The 16,272-nt window shown below is 44.5% G+C and overlaps 2 protein-coding genes across 10 annotated transcripts in view; both read right to left on the reverse strand.

The window, feature by feature from the left end:
* slmb (beta-transducin repeat containing E3 ubiquitin protein ligase slmb) overlaps window positions 1–8,348 on the reverse strand; it is a 33,360-nt gene extending 25,012 nt beyond the window's left edge. For 2 of the 4 annotated variants that reach the window (XM_089578999.1, XM_089578996.1), the window contains exon 1: window positions 8,148–8,348. In XM_089578999.1, coding sequence (XP_089435125.1) covers window positions 8,148–8,189 — 42 coding nt within the window. In that variant the 5' untranslated portion in view covers window positions 8,190–8,348. Of the gene's footprint in view, window positions 1–7,207; window positions 8,106–8,147 lie in introns of those variants that run through there. The other 2 variants (XM_089578998.1, XM_089578997.1) reach the window with 2 other exon arrangements.
* Window positions 8,349–9,167: 819 nt separating this feature from the next.
* Ranbp16 (Ran-binding protein 16) overlaps window positions 9,168–16,272 on the reverse strand; it is a 61,164-nt gene continuing 54,059 nt past the window's right edge. For 5 of the 6 annotated variants that reach the window (XM_089578991.1, XM_089578992.1, XM_089578995.1 and 2 more), the window contains 2 exons: window positions 12,921–13,147; window positions 9,168–9,411 (listed from right to left, as the gene is read on the reverse strand). In XM_089578991.1, the coding sequence (XP_089435117.1) occupies window positions 9,330–9,411; window positions 12,921–13,147 (309 nt within the window). In that variant the 3' untranslated portion in view covers window positions 9,168–9,329. Of the gene's footprint in view, window positions 9,412–12,920; window positions 13,148–14,164; window positions 14,245–16,272 lie in introns of those variants that run through there. The other variant, XM_089578994.1, reaches the window with a different exon arrangement.

A 16,272-nucleotide genomic window follows, 5' to 3' on the forward strand; every position in this document is an offset into this window, starting at 1 on the left:
TATCGCACAGCGTCCACTGAATGCAAATGTTGGTGGCTAGAGCAGAATTCCAACAAGTTGCTCGCAGACTATATGAACGAATTGTGGCCTACACTAGCTGTTTCCAAATACCTACTAAGCACACTGTCAACAAGTGCATGTTTTTTAGTTAGCATATGCTAGCTATATAGTGCAAGGCAATTATGCCAGTTACTTCAATATCCACATGCCTCCTCTCTGCAACATCAGAGAGGAGGCATGTGGATATTGCATTTCAATATCCACATTCCATTTCCATTTGAAATGCAACATACTGAGGGATCCAGACAAGACAGAATCCAGCTGCCGGAAAGCTTAACTTTTTTTTGCAAAGAGTACATCAGGTGCCAACACCTATTCTTTGCTTTAGCAGTTTAGCAGGCCGTTAAGAATCAAATCCTACAAATGACGTACCATTAGAAAATACTTTAAACAAGCAAATAATTGCAACTGAAATCCCATACAAACAGAAAGGAAGCGGTATTTTTAAAACACACAGAAATGGCTCAGAAGTCCTTTCTTAACCTTTGGCACTTTAGGACAAATGGCACAACACCAGCAATAAAGCCTACCTGCATTAGCAATGGTACTGAGAACTAACAGGCCAGAATAGGCCTTAAAAAAGCATGCTTCATTCATTACTGAAAACAAAATGGGCTTTCTGACAGGCTGGTGCAAGGCTAGCTTCAGAGACAGGGCATCATAACATGCTAAGGACACCACAATAACTGTATTGCAGCATCCTTTCTACTCTTCTGTGTAATGGCCCACGTAAAGTAACCTATGCAACCAGGACATAAGGCAATATTGGACATCAGACGCTTTTTTTTACACAACCAGGTTGAACAGGTGGAATGGCAGCATTATGTCCAAATGGTTTGCACATGTGTAAGATTAGTGCATAAAACTGGCCAAAAGGTAGTCAGAAAATACTGTGCTCCTCCACTTAGCTTCATGCAAAAGCCTCAACCACAAAGACAAGTTTTACTGACACTCTGTCTTCTTTCTCTCGCAGTTGAAGCAAATAAACACCAAACTCAAGCGGTTCCATGGGGCAGCAGATGCAACAAGGACTTCCACATTTTTAAAAAAACTCACTATTTTTGAAGCTTTGCAGTTTCTACTCTTGTTAGCTCATCTATTTGGTCGGCATGACAGGTCGTCCTCGCTTTAACTCATCACAGTATTTCATCTGGCTCAAATACAAAGGAAAACAATTGCCACACAGTCTGCTGAGGTTGGGCTCCAGAGATTGCACTTATAAAACCCTGTCAAGTGCACAAAATGAAGTGTGTCACAAAGAATGTCACTTGCTAAAAGTGTACTCTGGCACAACTAAACAGCATAACATAAGTGCACTCAACGAAGTGCACACTCAGGTCAGAGTGCGTTCACAGGACATATTTTGAGGGCCGAGTACGTAGCTTGGACGGCAGTGATGTTTAGGAGATATGTAATATATAACACAATGTGCATACAAGCTGATTTTGCCTGTTACATAAAAATATTTGTGCAATGGTTTTATGATGATCACCAGCAAGCAACAAAACAACTTATCACTAAGCACACTGTAGTCTGCCATACTGTTTGTTGTCTGGATGTGCTAGGAACTTGTGTTGACTTGCTACGCTATTACCACAGAACAAAAATAATGCAATCGTGGCTGAATAGTAAGTTATGTTCATCTTTACGTGCTCTATTGCTCTAAACGAGCATAACTCTGAAAGTTCGCTTGCAGATCACAGTTTTGAAAAACTTCGTTATCAGTCAGCTGCCACTTTCGTATCTACGAGCGAAATCTATTTTCCTACTTAGTACCACATAGCGTAAAGTGCCATGCAACTCGAGGGGCTGAAGCTAACTCCCCACAAGCCATGCACCCACAATCCATGCAAAAAAAAATAAACCGGGAACCATGCAGAGCAAGCAGCAGTTCATATCTAAGCAAATACCTCTTCCATTTTAGAATTCGTCAGAACAAAACCTGCATTTTGAGGAGCAATTGTGCTCACATAAGACAAAACAGTGATGAACAGCACACAAAGAGGGGTCAGAAGAGTGGAAGCAGCGTGTCAGTATAGCATATTTTGCTGCGATGGCTACATATAACATTATGGCAAGGGGAGTCAAATTTAACCCAATTTTTTTTTTATGGCTTTCAGTGGCTTTCAGTGCCTGGAGACAAGCCCAGGGCACATTTTAACCCAGTTTGTTTGGTGCTGCCAGCTGATGAATGGAAAGACCTTTTTATATTTTCTAAAGTTGTCATTTGATGAGAGCAGGATAAAGAGTAGTTTGAGTTAACACTGCTCTAAGTCTGACAAGTGCAAGTTTTTGGCTGGACACCGCCAGCTCTACATTTTCTCAGACATGCTTGGAAAGATTTGCCATCTCCCGTTTTTTGAATCAATACCTCTATATTCGAGAACAAAAAAAAAAAAAATGAGCGCTTAGGTTGACCTGCTAGGCTTACACATGAATGTGCACACGCCAGCAGACAATCTACATTTGATTTCGACTGCTGCTGGGCCACCAGCTAAGCAATGGGAACACACTCAACCAGCGAAAAAATGTTGGCCTATTCAGGAAGAACATAAATGGTGCACTGCCTAGGCACTAACTACCATCCACCACACAGCTCGTGAAGAAAAAGGTGCTGCTGGTGCTCTACTACTTGGAAGGAAGCACATGCCAAGTGTGATACATGGTGTGTCCTGCTCTGCATCCAGTGCTTTGCACTGTTTAACAACCAGAAGTAGCACGTGCTTATTTATTAAACTAAAAAGAAGGAAAACATTTTTGCCGGCCGCGGCACCTATCGGATACTGAAGCACCTGAGATGTGGCCAGCGGAAATAAAGGGACAGCGAGTAGACATGGAGATGAAATAAAAGAGGGGAGTGATAAGGGGAAAGGACAGAATTAGGGATATGCTAAAAAGCACTGATATCAATGGAGTCACTGTACATGAGCATGACCACTGCCCGTGGCTGTCTCAACACTGCACAGCTTGTAACTGCGGGCGGGGCTCCACTTATGGCATAGTGCCCTCACGACAAACTGTCTGTGGCAGCAACCATACGTCCCCCTCCAATACCCAGCAACTTTACCCCCCCCCCTCCGAAGTGAAGAGCCGCCCAAGCATCATGTAGAGGGTTGACACGACACTCGCATGGACCGTGAGGCAGCTGGTAAAGAAACTAATGGTTTCAACGAGCAGAGACTAAGGATAGCCTATACGGCACTTCATTTACAATAAATATTCATATTTCCCTGAAAGGAGTGAGGGGATCATGTTTGTCCCACTTTTATGCGGTAGTGTAAGGAGCTCATCGACTCATTTGGCAGCTTCGCTGTCAAGTGTCAGGTCACGTGATCACACATGATGTGTATATAGGGTGCACGACTAAGCATGGCACGTGACGCGTGGTCATGACCAGCATGTCATGTCATATGACAATGTCACCAAACCGGAAGCAATGACAAACACCTTGATAGGCTCCTTGTGCTATCGCAACCCACGCTGGATATTTTCTAGGCAACCACTCATTTTTTCAGTGCGGCTATTGCACTCAGGGGATACATCTGACCCACATTTTTTAGCACTGCTAAACATGTGAGGTTGAGAATTGTGCTAAAAGTATCCTAAAATATGTAAACGTATGTAGGGAAGGAATTTCACTACATGGCATGAGGGAACTTGCTATGCCTGTTTTTAAAGTGATAAGGAAATAAACATATCGGTGAATTCATCCAGAAGTCTGAACGAGTCTTCTAAAGTTTAACAGACACAACGAAGTATAACGCCATCTTGACATTGAACACATGATGAAACAAAATGTAAATGAAGTCAATTAAATGCCTGCTACTCCCGAGATTAAAAGCCATAAGCTTACTTTCCATGGCTAGGCTAACACCTGCAGCTTGCAAAAGAAAGAGGGAGAGGGGGAGCCTAAAGAGTCGGTCTACTGAATTTTATCAACCATACTTTATTTGCAGCAATCGAAGCTGGCATACCAAAATGAACATCTGCCAAACTGTGGCAATAAGAGATGCTGCAGAACATTTGAAAATACAGTTTTTTTTAACACCGGAATGCTTCTTTCCATCTGGTAGGCAGACTTCACAAACCATTACAGAAAACCTTAAACCAATTACTCATCACGAAGGCAATGACATTTAACTAGACGTGACTGCTAAAGGTGCCTCAAAGCGACCACTAAAGCAGGAGAGAATACCAATCACAACTATCCAGTACCATACCTTTGGTCTTTTCGAAGTTAAAACATGAAGAAAAGCAGTATTAAATAATGTTAGCTCATACAAGCCACTGCGACTAATTGCAAGAGCAGAAAGTAAAGCACCTAGAGTTTATTCTAGCAAAAGTAACTCCATATTGCTTTCATACTCCATGCTGGTTAATTCTCTATGAAACAAATTACCTTAAAGTGGAGTGACCAACCTACAAGCAGAGTAACAACGAGTAGCAAAGTTTGAACACGGAATGTCACTAGTGTTGGTTCTGGCCACTCTTTCTTTGCGAACAGAAGCTTCTGACAAAACCTCCAGTTCTGCCCTCGTTTCTACCACCATAGGACTATACCTACTGAAATATGCTGTTTTCTTACCTCCACAGCAGACTGGCCCCGTAAAAACAAGAAAGTAATCCCCACAGTACAAGTTCAAGATAAACAAGAAAGCTGTGCGCCACATCCTTTAAAACCAGCTCCTAACACAGCTTTGTTAATGCTACCACCACCACCCAGCCAAGGGTCTTTCACAATTAAGACCTCTGTCCTCTGAACCAGTCAACAGCAAAACAACTGCAGAATTAAAAAGCACAATAATAAATCACAATACATTCTGCAGGGAAGTAATGTGCTGCATAAAGACTGGGTATCCTACCCTGTTCCGCATATTCTGCGGGTTCATTCATACTTCATTATTCCACAGAGCACATCTCATGCAGTGCTTCGCCTTACACACCAGACTAGCTACTTGCTTGCCACATCCACAAAGGAAGGAACTCTACATAGATTACACTTTTGTCCTAGGAGAATCTGGTACTGCAGATGGCAAGAACCAAAAATAGGGCAATTCAACCGCCATGACAATGCACATGGACCTCAACAGAGTTGGCTACAAATGTTCTTAAGCTAAACTTTTAGGGTCAATTTGCCTGCATCACAGACACAGCTGCCAATAACTTGATACTACAGGCACACTCCTGCTTGCTTGTAAAGCTTGAAAGAGGTGGTCTTTCAACTTACAAGAAACAACCACAGTTAAAGTATCACCTCAACACATCAATCACACATAACAGCTCGCTGCAATTTAGACGAAGCAGTAAACCTTAATAATGAGTCATTTATGTGTAAAACTGACTGTGCTAATAAATTACACCTGCAGGAAGGTGATAAACGATAAACGAACGAAGACAACGAAATCCACCAAAACAAATATAAAGCAACACAGGTGTTCCATGCCATAAAGTCACGTAACTCCCAACATTCCCTTCATTGAATTATAGCTCCAGGCTGCCGTTTTGATAGAGTACTATGAATCTATGATGTGATGAACAAAGCAATATGACAGACCCCCGCAGCAGGCCTCATCGCTCGCAGGGGCACTATGGCGCCTGCTGGCGACAAGATGTGCAAAGTGACAAAGCATTTGGTGCTACTGTTCTGAACCTTGGTGCTCCTCATAAACACACAATTCCATTAGTCACATTTCAATATACTCATCAGAAATTTATGGCCAACAATTGTGCAACAAAACATTTTTCACTGCATTCCCCAGTAGTGCGGCATACAGACATCTGGCAGCCTTAAGCAAATTATGTGCCTCGCCTTGTGCACCGTACTGCATCTTGCACATTTGGCTGGTCGATTTTCAAAAATTGTTTTGTGCATACTACTGCCCTAATCACGCTCAAATGTTGAGCACAATGCAGCATAAGTTCTATTTTGCTTGAGTAGTAAGTTAATATTAGCACTTGGCTGGATTCTCCAGAACCAATGAGAAACCACTGTAGACAGTAACTTCAGTCACCAAACAAGCCATCCGAGCAGCGAACCTGCTACATTCGGTTTACCTAGCCTGGTATGTGCCGCCACTTGTCAAGCACTGTTCAGCTTGCTTCTTCACAAAACGGGAGTCGCAGATGAGCAGCTTCTCACTGATTCCAGACATTATAGCAAAGTACTGTTGTTAAAGTGCTACTCAAGCAATACAGACCATAAAATGCTACTTTGTACGAGATACCTGGGCGAGGACCGAACGCTAGTTTGACCAAACAATTTTTTTTAACATTCTGCAGCTAAGGAAAGGAAGACCAGGAACATTCACTGCAGCGCGCACGAAATGCTACGTCAGCCCTTCGCGACAGGTAAGCTTTTATCCTAGTTTTGTAGCTATGCCCCAAACCCATGATGGAAGGAATGAGTTCACTTTCTAGGCCGACGGCGATACCGCAGTGACGTGCCTAGCGTTACGCTTGCAGGCTCAACGACTGCCGTGAAGGCGTGCTCGAACATAAGTCAGCATACGAGTGAGGAGCTACGACATCTCGGAAGCGCGTGCCCAGGCTAGCAAGCGTTGGACTGGTTCGTCCAACGCCACCTTGGCTCGCCCCGTAAACGGTTTCGCGGCGACGTTGTCTGGAAATGCAGCACCGCGCGATTAGGCAACCAACAGCGCCCGATCGGTTTGCGGTACAGCCCGGCTCGACGCTCGGTCCGTCGCACCCCAAAATCGTACACATGAAGTTCAGGCATATAAAGCCGACGGTCAGACTATTACTGCCCGAGGAGGAACTGCGACAGGACGCCGTAGCGACGGGCCGGTGCTATGTTCGACTCTGCTTTTCGGGAAAGGCCTGACGAACGCTGTACTAGACAAAGTATGCAAACAGCCTTCAAGGTAGGCAAGGCTAAACAAGAGGCTACTGAACTTTCTAACACTTACGCAACTCAATACATAGAATGCAGCTCCTCGAGTGAGCTCTCCAACAAACGTATTTTGTCTTGATTCAGTGATTTATACGAAAGGCATGCGCACAATACGCAACAGAACTAGAAAGAAGGTTACAGGGCACGACTGCCCTGGAACCTGCGTTCACGTATGCCGACAGTCACGGATGCAGACACCCAATGCTTTTTGCAATGTATGAAATAAAATGCACTTACGCCCATGACGTATGATCCAATGATGAACCCAAATGGTAACAACGATGCAAGAAGTCGACTGCCCTGTCACAGCAGCCTCGAGTGTCAGGCAGCGAGCGACGGCGTTCGAAATCGGCAGCGACAGCTGAGCCACCTGGCTGGCTCACCCTTATTCTTTGGGAAAATAGGGCTCTGGCTGACGACTGACGATACGTAAACGGGGCCGTTCAAAGCAGCGCGTAGTCACGAGCTGGACATGAGCAGAGGGCGCTCACTTCTAAGCCTAATAATGCAGTGTTTGCACCAACAAATTTCAGAACTTGCGCATAACAGCTGCAGATCACGAGAAATCTGAGAACACCGAAACAGTGAACTCATCCGTCCAATCCCGCATACGAAGAAGCAGAGAGAAAGAATGCACAATGCAGGAAGCTCCGTCTACCTTACTTGGTTTTCAATGTCATTCTGTAAATGCCGATGAGGACAAGCACTACATCGCTAAGGAAGTGAAAATGTTTCCAAGTACTTGAAAGGTTTAATAACGGCTCGCTCATACAGGTAATTAAAATGAGTGTGCTTACAGCCGGGGGTATGAGAACCAAAACCAATAGAAAACCAAGCAGTAGTAGTAGTCGATATTTTAACACGGACGCATGTTTTTTCAAGACGTTTTTCATACGCATGCTTATTTTCAGCAACTCTGGTGATGTGCAAAATTCCAAATAAGCGAAGCAGCAGCAGGATATGACAAGCCTAGAAAACGCACTGCTTATATTAGGCTTAGAATTAGTTACGTGTAATTACACATCACTGATACCACATAAATGAATACATCAGCACCTAAACATTCACAATTACATAAACGATCGCCACAAAGTTTGCAGTGCAACGGTGACACCCGAAACATTTGCGCTAGGCCTCGATGATCACACGACGACGACGCTACAGAAATGATACCAACCTGCCCAGGCACATTTTTCTCTTCCGACAGCGTTGTCTCCATTACCGTGTCCAAAACTCCAAACTCCAGAATCTCAGGTAAAAACCGAACCGAAGCACAAGCTAAGTAAATCCTCTGTAAACACAACAATGTAATCGGTCGCACAAAGACGGAAGTGTGTAACGTGGTGAAACAACGGAAATGGCGGCCTCTGGCGGCCGTTTTCAGGATGCGCCCCTATTGCTCCGTATCTTCTTGCTCCTAGGGGAGCGTAGGAAGGGGCCGCTAGAGAGGTCACGGTGGTAGCTCGACCAGTCTCGGCGCTTCAGATAAAGGTCAGCCGAGGCGGAAAATTCAAAACCCTTCTTAGCACTCCGGGCGTTCCTTCTCTCTTCAGCTCGCCTGCAGCCGCCTAACCCAGAAACTTTTTCCTTGCATCTTCGGAGTTGCACCAGTTGCACCTCATCATACCTTAGATTCTCGCCACCAACGCGGTTCCCGAGCCGCACTTTATGGTACGTTAAACAAAAGCAGGGAGATTTTGCGACTACTCCAAACCCACCAAAGGTCCCTCCAGTAAACCACAACAGCAATGTTATATTTACATCACTTTATTTATGTACATTTCTGGGTAAAAAAATATCAGCACATGTTCCATTGGAATGAAGACTTCAAATTATAACAAAAAGACAAAAACAAAACAACAGGGAAAGATGACAAGACACCCAACTGAAATAAATACCTCACTAGCACTTGCCAACCCCATCAAATATTCGTCTCCATTATATACACATCAGAGCTCATCATTGCTATGTTTAAATAGACATTCAATAGAAAATGCAAAAATTTGTTTCTGGTAATCACTTTTCTCCATGAAAAAAAAAAAGCCATTTGCACACACACAAACACACGCACACATGAATGCAAAAGAAAGCAATGCTTCAAGGCAAACAATGCATTACTATTACTACACCTTAAACCATTTCAAGGCAAATCAATGGTACTATGCAATCAAGTGAACAATAATGCACACCGGCAAACTGCAGCTCAGAATTTTTTTTGTTATCCAGCTTATGACAAAATGATCACTCATGATCAAATGGACAACCAATCACAATTCAAGGGCAGAGAAGAATTTAGGTGGCATTCCAAACATCCTAGAGCAACAGCAGCAGCTTCCAGGTCTGCCTCATATCAGATGTGCTACGTCATCATGTCCAACGATGCAGGTCCTTTCAAGGAATCGTTGATGTCCCTCCGGAAGACAGACAAGTTCTGTGTAAACCTGGAATATAAAAGAAAAAAAAATTTTGTCTATCTCATCACAGAGAGTAGGTGTAAGCATGAAATGCATTGCTGGGAAGGCGTAGTGCATTCCAGGTCAGTTCAGGGATTGTGGTAGCTAAACTTGGGCAAGGTTTATTGCTGAATGTGCCACATCTTCACCCGCTTCTGCGCCTAGAGGTAGGCAATGAGACTTGTCTGCATTCGCTGCTAGACGAACCTCCCCAATCAGACACTCTTCTTAGCTGGACAGTACACACCCCCTTTCCTTTGCCCCTTTGTGCGCCACCACATTCAGCTCCTCCTGTTCTTTGCACGGGACAGGACGCTCAGCATCCCTTGCTGCTTTCACTGTTTAATGTGCCATAGCGCTTGCTCACTCTCCACTGGCCTTAGTGACATGTTTTGCCACCTTCTCACCTTTGTCTGTGGCTACATAAAGCAACCACGGGAGACATACGAGGGGGTGCTAGCAAGCCTCGAGCTTCACCTTGATCCAAATGAACAATGAGAACTTTGGGTACTTTACCACAAAAGCTATTATCTTAGAACATTCTCGGCCGAATTCTGGGCTGAAGGCTGTCGCTTCACACACCCCAGTGAAATCAGCCAACTGCAAACAACATACCCTAAATGTTTTGTGAGGGCGCGTGGGTTACATCCTAACTGATGTGCTAGCTACAGCGATGATTTCTTCAAAGAGAGTTTCAAAGGCCTCAATGCTGACCAGAAGCATGAACATGTGGCCACTTCTCGAGCCATTCTTTGGCGTATTGAGGTAGGAGAAGCAAGTTTTTTTGTAAGCTCACACTGGATGAGACAAGGTTATTTCTGTATAGTCCCAAAACCAAAGAGCAGTCGAAGGAGTGGAGAGCCTTGGGCTCACCCCAACCAAAGAAATCCCCACTGAAAGGGTCACCCACCAAGTGATAGCATCCGTGCTTAGTGAGAGGGATGAAAACGTGTTTGTGGATTATTTAGACATGGGTGCCATGGGCACAGCAGCCTATTATACTTCACTGTTGCACAAAGTGAGGCAGAAGCTGACCAAGAAACATCGAAAAAGCTGTCGAAGGGAGTGCTGTTTTTGCACGGCAACGTCCAAGCACACAAAGCTTCCATAATCATTCAAAAACTGGCCAATATCATAGTTCAAATAGTGCAACATCTACCTTAATCTCCTAATTTAGCTCCCAGCGACTAGGACCTACTTCAGAGTCTCAAGAAACATTTCAAGGGCACAGATTTTTCAGCCCGTGAATATGTCGTAGCTTAGCTGCTGCAAACGGGTGGTTTGACACACAACCAGTCCTTTTTCCTGAAGGGCAGGACCGATGTCAAAAGTGCATTCGCCTTTGAGGAGAATATGTTGAATAATGGGTAAGCTTCACTCCTGTACCATTAATTATTCCCAGTCAAGCTCAGTACTTATCAGCACACTCTTGTACAAGACCCTTTCTACCTTATGACTCAACCGGTTCAACGGCATAGCCACGGTGCCAGCCTGGAAACAAATAATTAGAAGTGCAAAATAAACAGATGAAAGATGAGGAAGATGACGAGTTCAACGCACAGCTCAAGAAGCTCCCAATCAGAAGACATTGTGCGAGAGGTTATGGCGATGGCCGAGTGGTTTACGGCATCGGAAAAAGAAGCTGCTCTGTTTGCACCACTGCTGGTTTGAATCCCGCTTGTACCTACAAGTTTGACAAGTTTTTTTCTGCTACCTCCTATTCAGATGAAAACGCCCGGAAAGCTTTGGATAATTTCGGCATCATGTTCTTTTCCAGGTTTTTTGGCTTCATGTGCTTCAGGTTCGGATAATGCTCACCTAAGTCTGTCAAGAATGGGAGCTAAAAGCATTTCATACTTAAAGGGCAACTCCGGCTATTTTTCAGCCATTTTAAGTTAATGGCTGTTTTGTGTTCCTGAGAATCTCCTGTAATGTGTACAATACAAGGTTTTCAAAAGCAACCCTAAAATAATTTTTAAACAGCAAAAAACACAAAACTCGAAACCAAAACCGCAAAACCGAAACCGGGGAAGTGCCTTCGTGCAGTATTGACTGTGACGTCACCAGCATGTTCGCCACGCTGTGAAGTCCCCGAAGATATCTCAACTACCCTGAGCCGCGCTGTCGACATGACTGAAAGCGCGGAGAACAGCTTTTCCGAGACCAGAGAGTCTTTAGAAGACGACTCATTCGACGATTTTGGGCTGGACGAGTCGCCTTTCAGGCATGATCCACCGCCGCGTGAGCCAGCCGAGTCACACCACAGGCCGCGTCACCTGCAGCATGGAGACGGTCTGAACTCGGAGAAGTACTTGAGTCTTTTCTCGTGCATGCATTTGTGACACAATCATCAGAAAAAAAGTTAATGTGATGCTCCCGCTGACAGCTGTTCGTGTGGGGAGTGCCAGCCGACCCAGTCTGATGAAAGAATCAGCTGCTGCAACGTTGCCGCGGTGCACATCCTTTACAGGGGCATGCATCACCAACAGTCCTCTCTTTGCGAAGCTTTGTCTCGACGGCAAGCTTTTGGAAGTGAATTCACGCCAGCTACAGTACTACAATCAAACACATTTTGAGCACGGTTACCGTGGTCTGCTTCCTTTTGACGGCCGCACTTCGTTCAGCTGGCCGGTGCGATGGGCGGTTGTACTCAAATAATGTTGGCACAGAATCTGCATTCAAGCGCCGGTTGAACGAAGCCTTAGCGAGTCCAAAGCTCTCTCTGAAGTACACGCTGTCTTCATAGCAATCTGGCGCAAAATGTTCCAAGCACAAGCGGGAATGCTTCCTCGGAGACCAGTTGACACGGCGGACAGCTCTCACCCACTTGTTCTGAAGATTCTTATCGCTAGGAAACCTATGGTAGATCACGCCCATTGTCACAGATGAAGAATTTGTGCACCCCACAGCACGACAGAAGTTGCCGTTACCCATTACTCCGTTACCCATCACTCTGGCATACACATCACATCAAGCACGTTGAGATGGCGCAAAATTGCAGATTGTCGAAATAATTCTGGAGACCTCCACTTTGGCACCTCTTTCTTCCTTTCTTCTTTCATTCCTTCCTTCCTTCTTTCACTCCTCCCTTACGTCGCAGTTCGGGTGTCCGTTACTGTGTCATTTACTTTCCTCAAAACCAATTTTCAGTTTTCCCCTGCACTGCCAGCGCGCGCCCCACCAGCTTGACACGCCGGCACGCCAGTGACGTCACAGTACAGGGTGGCCTGCAGAAGTTGCTCGATCAATGGGTGCCTCTCGCGTCAGCTCACGTCGAGGAGGGCTTGTCTTCAAAATTCGCTCGCAGAAAAACTACGCCACTTTCAGGTGCGAAATTTTACACGAGACATCAGACTACCATAAAGAATACAGACTTAAAATTTCATTTCGATCGATGAACATCGAAAAATCGCCAGAGTTGCCCTTTAAGAACACTAGGCAGAAGCGATGTGTGTACATATAATGTGTACATGAAATGCAACATACTCGAAACCTACCTGTCCCTGTTCTTTGTGAGCAAATTGCGTTCAATGCCATCCATGAGCGAGTCAAACCACTGTGACATTGTGGCTTGTTTTTCAACTGGCTGGCTGCTCACTAGGCTCTGGCGTAACTGACCGAAGTATTCTTCATTGAGCAGGATGAGCCCCAGCAGGGGCCGTGACATGGACCACTGGTTCCGGCAGTCCTCAAACATGATTATGTTCAAGATAGTACTCAGCATCTGAAACAAAATCAGTGCCAGCAAATAAATGCACCACATATCAGTGACTATGCATTATGCCCTTGCATTGGCTGCTGCAGCTCCTTGCAAAAACAAAACCGGTCATTTCCGACACTAACATTCTCTTGGGGCTTAATTACGCATCTTTCATTATACAATGCATCGTGACCCTGGGACATACAGCCATAGAGTTTCTTACTATTACCTAGAGGGAAAGCTGGCGGTGCTGCACTTCAGCTACCATGGACGCCCAAAGCATCATGGGGCGGTGAGCTACTTGTTGCGGCACAGTCGTAATTTTTTGGGAACATGGAGTGGCACTACTAAGGCGTTTCATTCCGAAAACGCTGTTCATGTGTGCGCAGACGACTTTCGCGCGAACGCAGTAGGCAAAACCCATAGTAGTGAAAGCGCGACGACACATGACGCCAATAAAAGGTTTCACTTTTTCGAAATGCCATTAAAAAACCTCTTATAGTATTTAAGCAACATCTTTTTTGAAAACATATTTACTTTTAAAAGTGCGCCTGTTAATTACGAAATATTTGTTTTTATAGTGTTCACTACTTGGCCAATAGGAGAGCGAGCCGTCTCTTATTTTGGGGAACTTTGCACTTAAATGCTTTTCTGCTTGCTTGTTGCAATCATTAGACAAGATATCGAATGTTAGGACGTTTGTAGTTATCAAACAGCTTTATTTTTCTATTATTTTTTGGCCAAAAGTTGCAGTTCCGCAACAAGAAGCTCACCGCCCCATGATGCTTTGAACGCCCATGGTGGCTGAAGTGGTCTCGAGGGGTCGCCATGCAAACTCCCATAGACGGGCTGCCAGCTCTCCCTCTAGGTAATAGTAAGAAACTCTATGCATACAGCATTCCTTTGAGCTTAGCTGAAGACCCCAACCAAGCATTACTAACCTATTGCCAGCACAAGTAGCCTACCATTCCTCTCTGGTTAACTGAATGTACCAAGCAAGCATCATTTACATGCAACTCCCAACAGCCTGGAGTTACTGACCTTCAACAAGGTATGCTGAGCCCACACCAATGACACACTGCAAGCCCAGGCAGCCTGGCAGTCTCAAAGCTATGCAGGACCTGCACCGCACCTGTCTTGCTAAAGTGTCCGTTTCCTTGTCCCCAGATATTCAAGTAAGTATGCACTGCCCCTGGGCGCCAACGCTTTCATTTGGGTGCCCCTATTTTAACCTGCTCACACTAAGATGGCATCACAGAAGTGGCAGAACCTATGTACACATGCCGCCAAAAGTTTATGAAAGGCAGCTCTGTCAAAAAAAATATATATATCTGTGTAACGAGGCATACTGCTCGATATTTAATGCTTCACTAGGTAATCCACAGAACCACCATTAGGCTGCATTATCTATTCCAGGATGCTAAGAAACAAAGCGATGAAATTAAATTTTTTGGCTAATGTTGCCTTCCATAAATTTGACTGCGGGTGTACTAGCTTTCTTTATCTTTATTTAAAGGCGACTCTGAGCCACACATCAAAGCTGCCATTTTTCAGTTTCCGAGGGTCTCACTAAGGCACCCTGCTCTGCCCACGTGCTGCTGAAAATATCCAACAGTTTTATTCAAAGATGCTGGCAATAGCCACTTGTGTCAATATAAAAACGAGTCAGCTAAGACAAAGAGAGACACATGCCTGGTTGAAAGCACCACTTGTACTTGTGCACTTAATGTGGTCCAATCAGAGAAAGCATGCATTATAAGCGGCACTGACAGAACGCAGCTGGTCATGCCTGAACATATGCAACAGCTCGTGGCATCACAGCACATGCAATGCTTCCAATGATGGGCCAATCCTGACATCACACAGCATCCTGTGATCTTTTTAATGATGTAGTCACAAGTATCCTTTCCTCTTCAAAACGGATTATGAACATAAAAGCATTTTTCTGTAAAGCAGATGAACTGGCGTGGGACCTGTATAGGGTAGTAAACTGTGGTTATAGCAGTCATCTCACATCGCAACAAAAGGGAACCTTCATGTTATTCAGAAAGCAAGGCACCAGTGAAGACAGTAAAGAATGCCAAAGGATCAGCTCAGGGTGTTCTGAATATTGCAAGCACAAGACAGCACAGCTACCACAATTAGTAAATACTACTTGCCAGTACCTACACAGCTTGCTTTGCAGATAAGAAATAAGGACTAATTGCAGGTGACCTGCCATGAAACTCTCAGCACTGGTACTTCTCGCAAATTTTTATCAAACAACTTTGAGAACATGGCGGGCCAACCAACATTTTCAATGTATTTTGACACGCCTAATAAAAATGGCACTTTTGTTCATTTGGACTTCTTGTTCTCTCCTAAGGCATTCCCTATGGGATAAAACAACATGTTACCACACTTGGTGTCAGGAAAACACATTGACATAATTCGACGACTATATTAAACAAAGGGTAAATTCAGTGCTGCAGTACCAAAACGACACCATAAAGCAAAACCATGCCACATGATGGCAAATGGCAAAAATAGGCTGTGAATGGCAAAAACAAAGCGGTTTCTGGCTGTTGTCTGGCAAACTTGTTGGCTACATCTACTACATATCTGCTCCCCATTAAGTAAGCAGACCCCTATAATTATCTTGGTATCCATTTACGTAAAGATTTGACCTGGTTGCATCATGTTCACCATGTCCAATCTAGTTTTAGGGTACTTGCACCGTAACCTTACTTTGCACCCCGTTCCATAAAACTGTTTGCTTAGTTAACATTTGTACAGTCAAAATTACAGTTTGCATGCACCGCGTATGATCCTCACTTTGCTATCCTCATTGGCACACTCGAATCTGTCCAGAACCGCACAGCCAGATTAATTTTTCTTCCTATTTGTATCACACTAGCATTTCCACATTAAAGATTCAGCTTCATCTTCCTACGTTGGCCTGTCGTCACAAAATTGCCAGTCTTTCCTCATATCATAAATTCTAATTAAACCTTAAATCATGAAAAGATACCTATCACACGCACTCATCGAATTTCCCAGAACAGTCACCTTAATGCCACATACTCAGTGAAAACCAGCACTGAAACATATTGCCAGTCCTTTTTCTTCAAAACAGTCAAGAGACTGGAATGACCTTCCATCCGAAGTGG

The sequence above is a fragment of the Amblyomma mixtum genome, chromosome 3 (genome assembly GCF_055824585.1).
Source record: "Amblyomma mixtum isolate Tamu chromosome 3, ASM5582458v1, whole genome shotgun sequence".
Lineage (NCBI taxonomy): Eukaryota > Metazoa > Arthropoda > Arachnida > Ixodida > Ixodidae > Amblyomma > Amblyomma mixtum.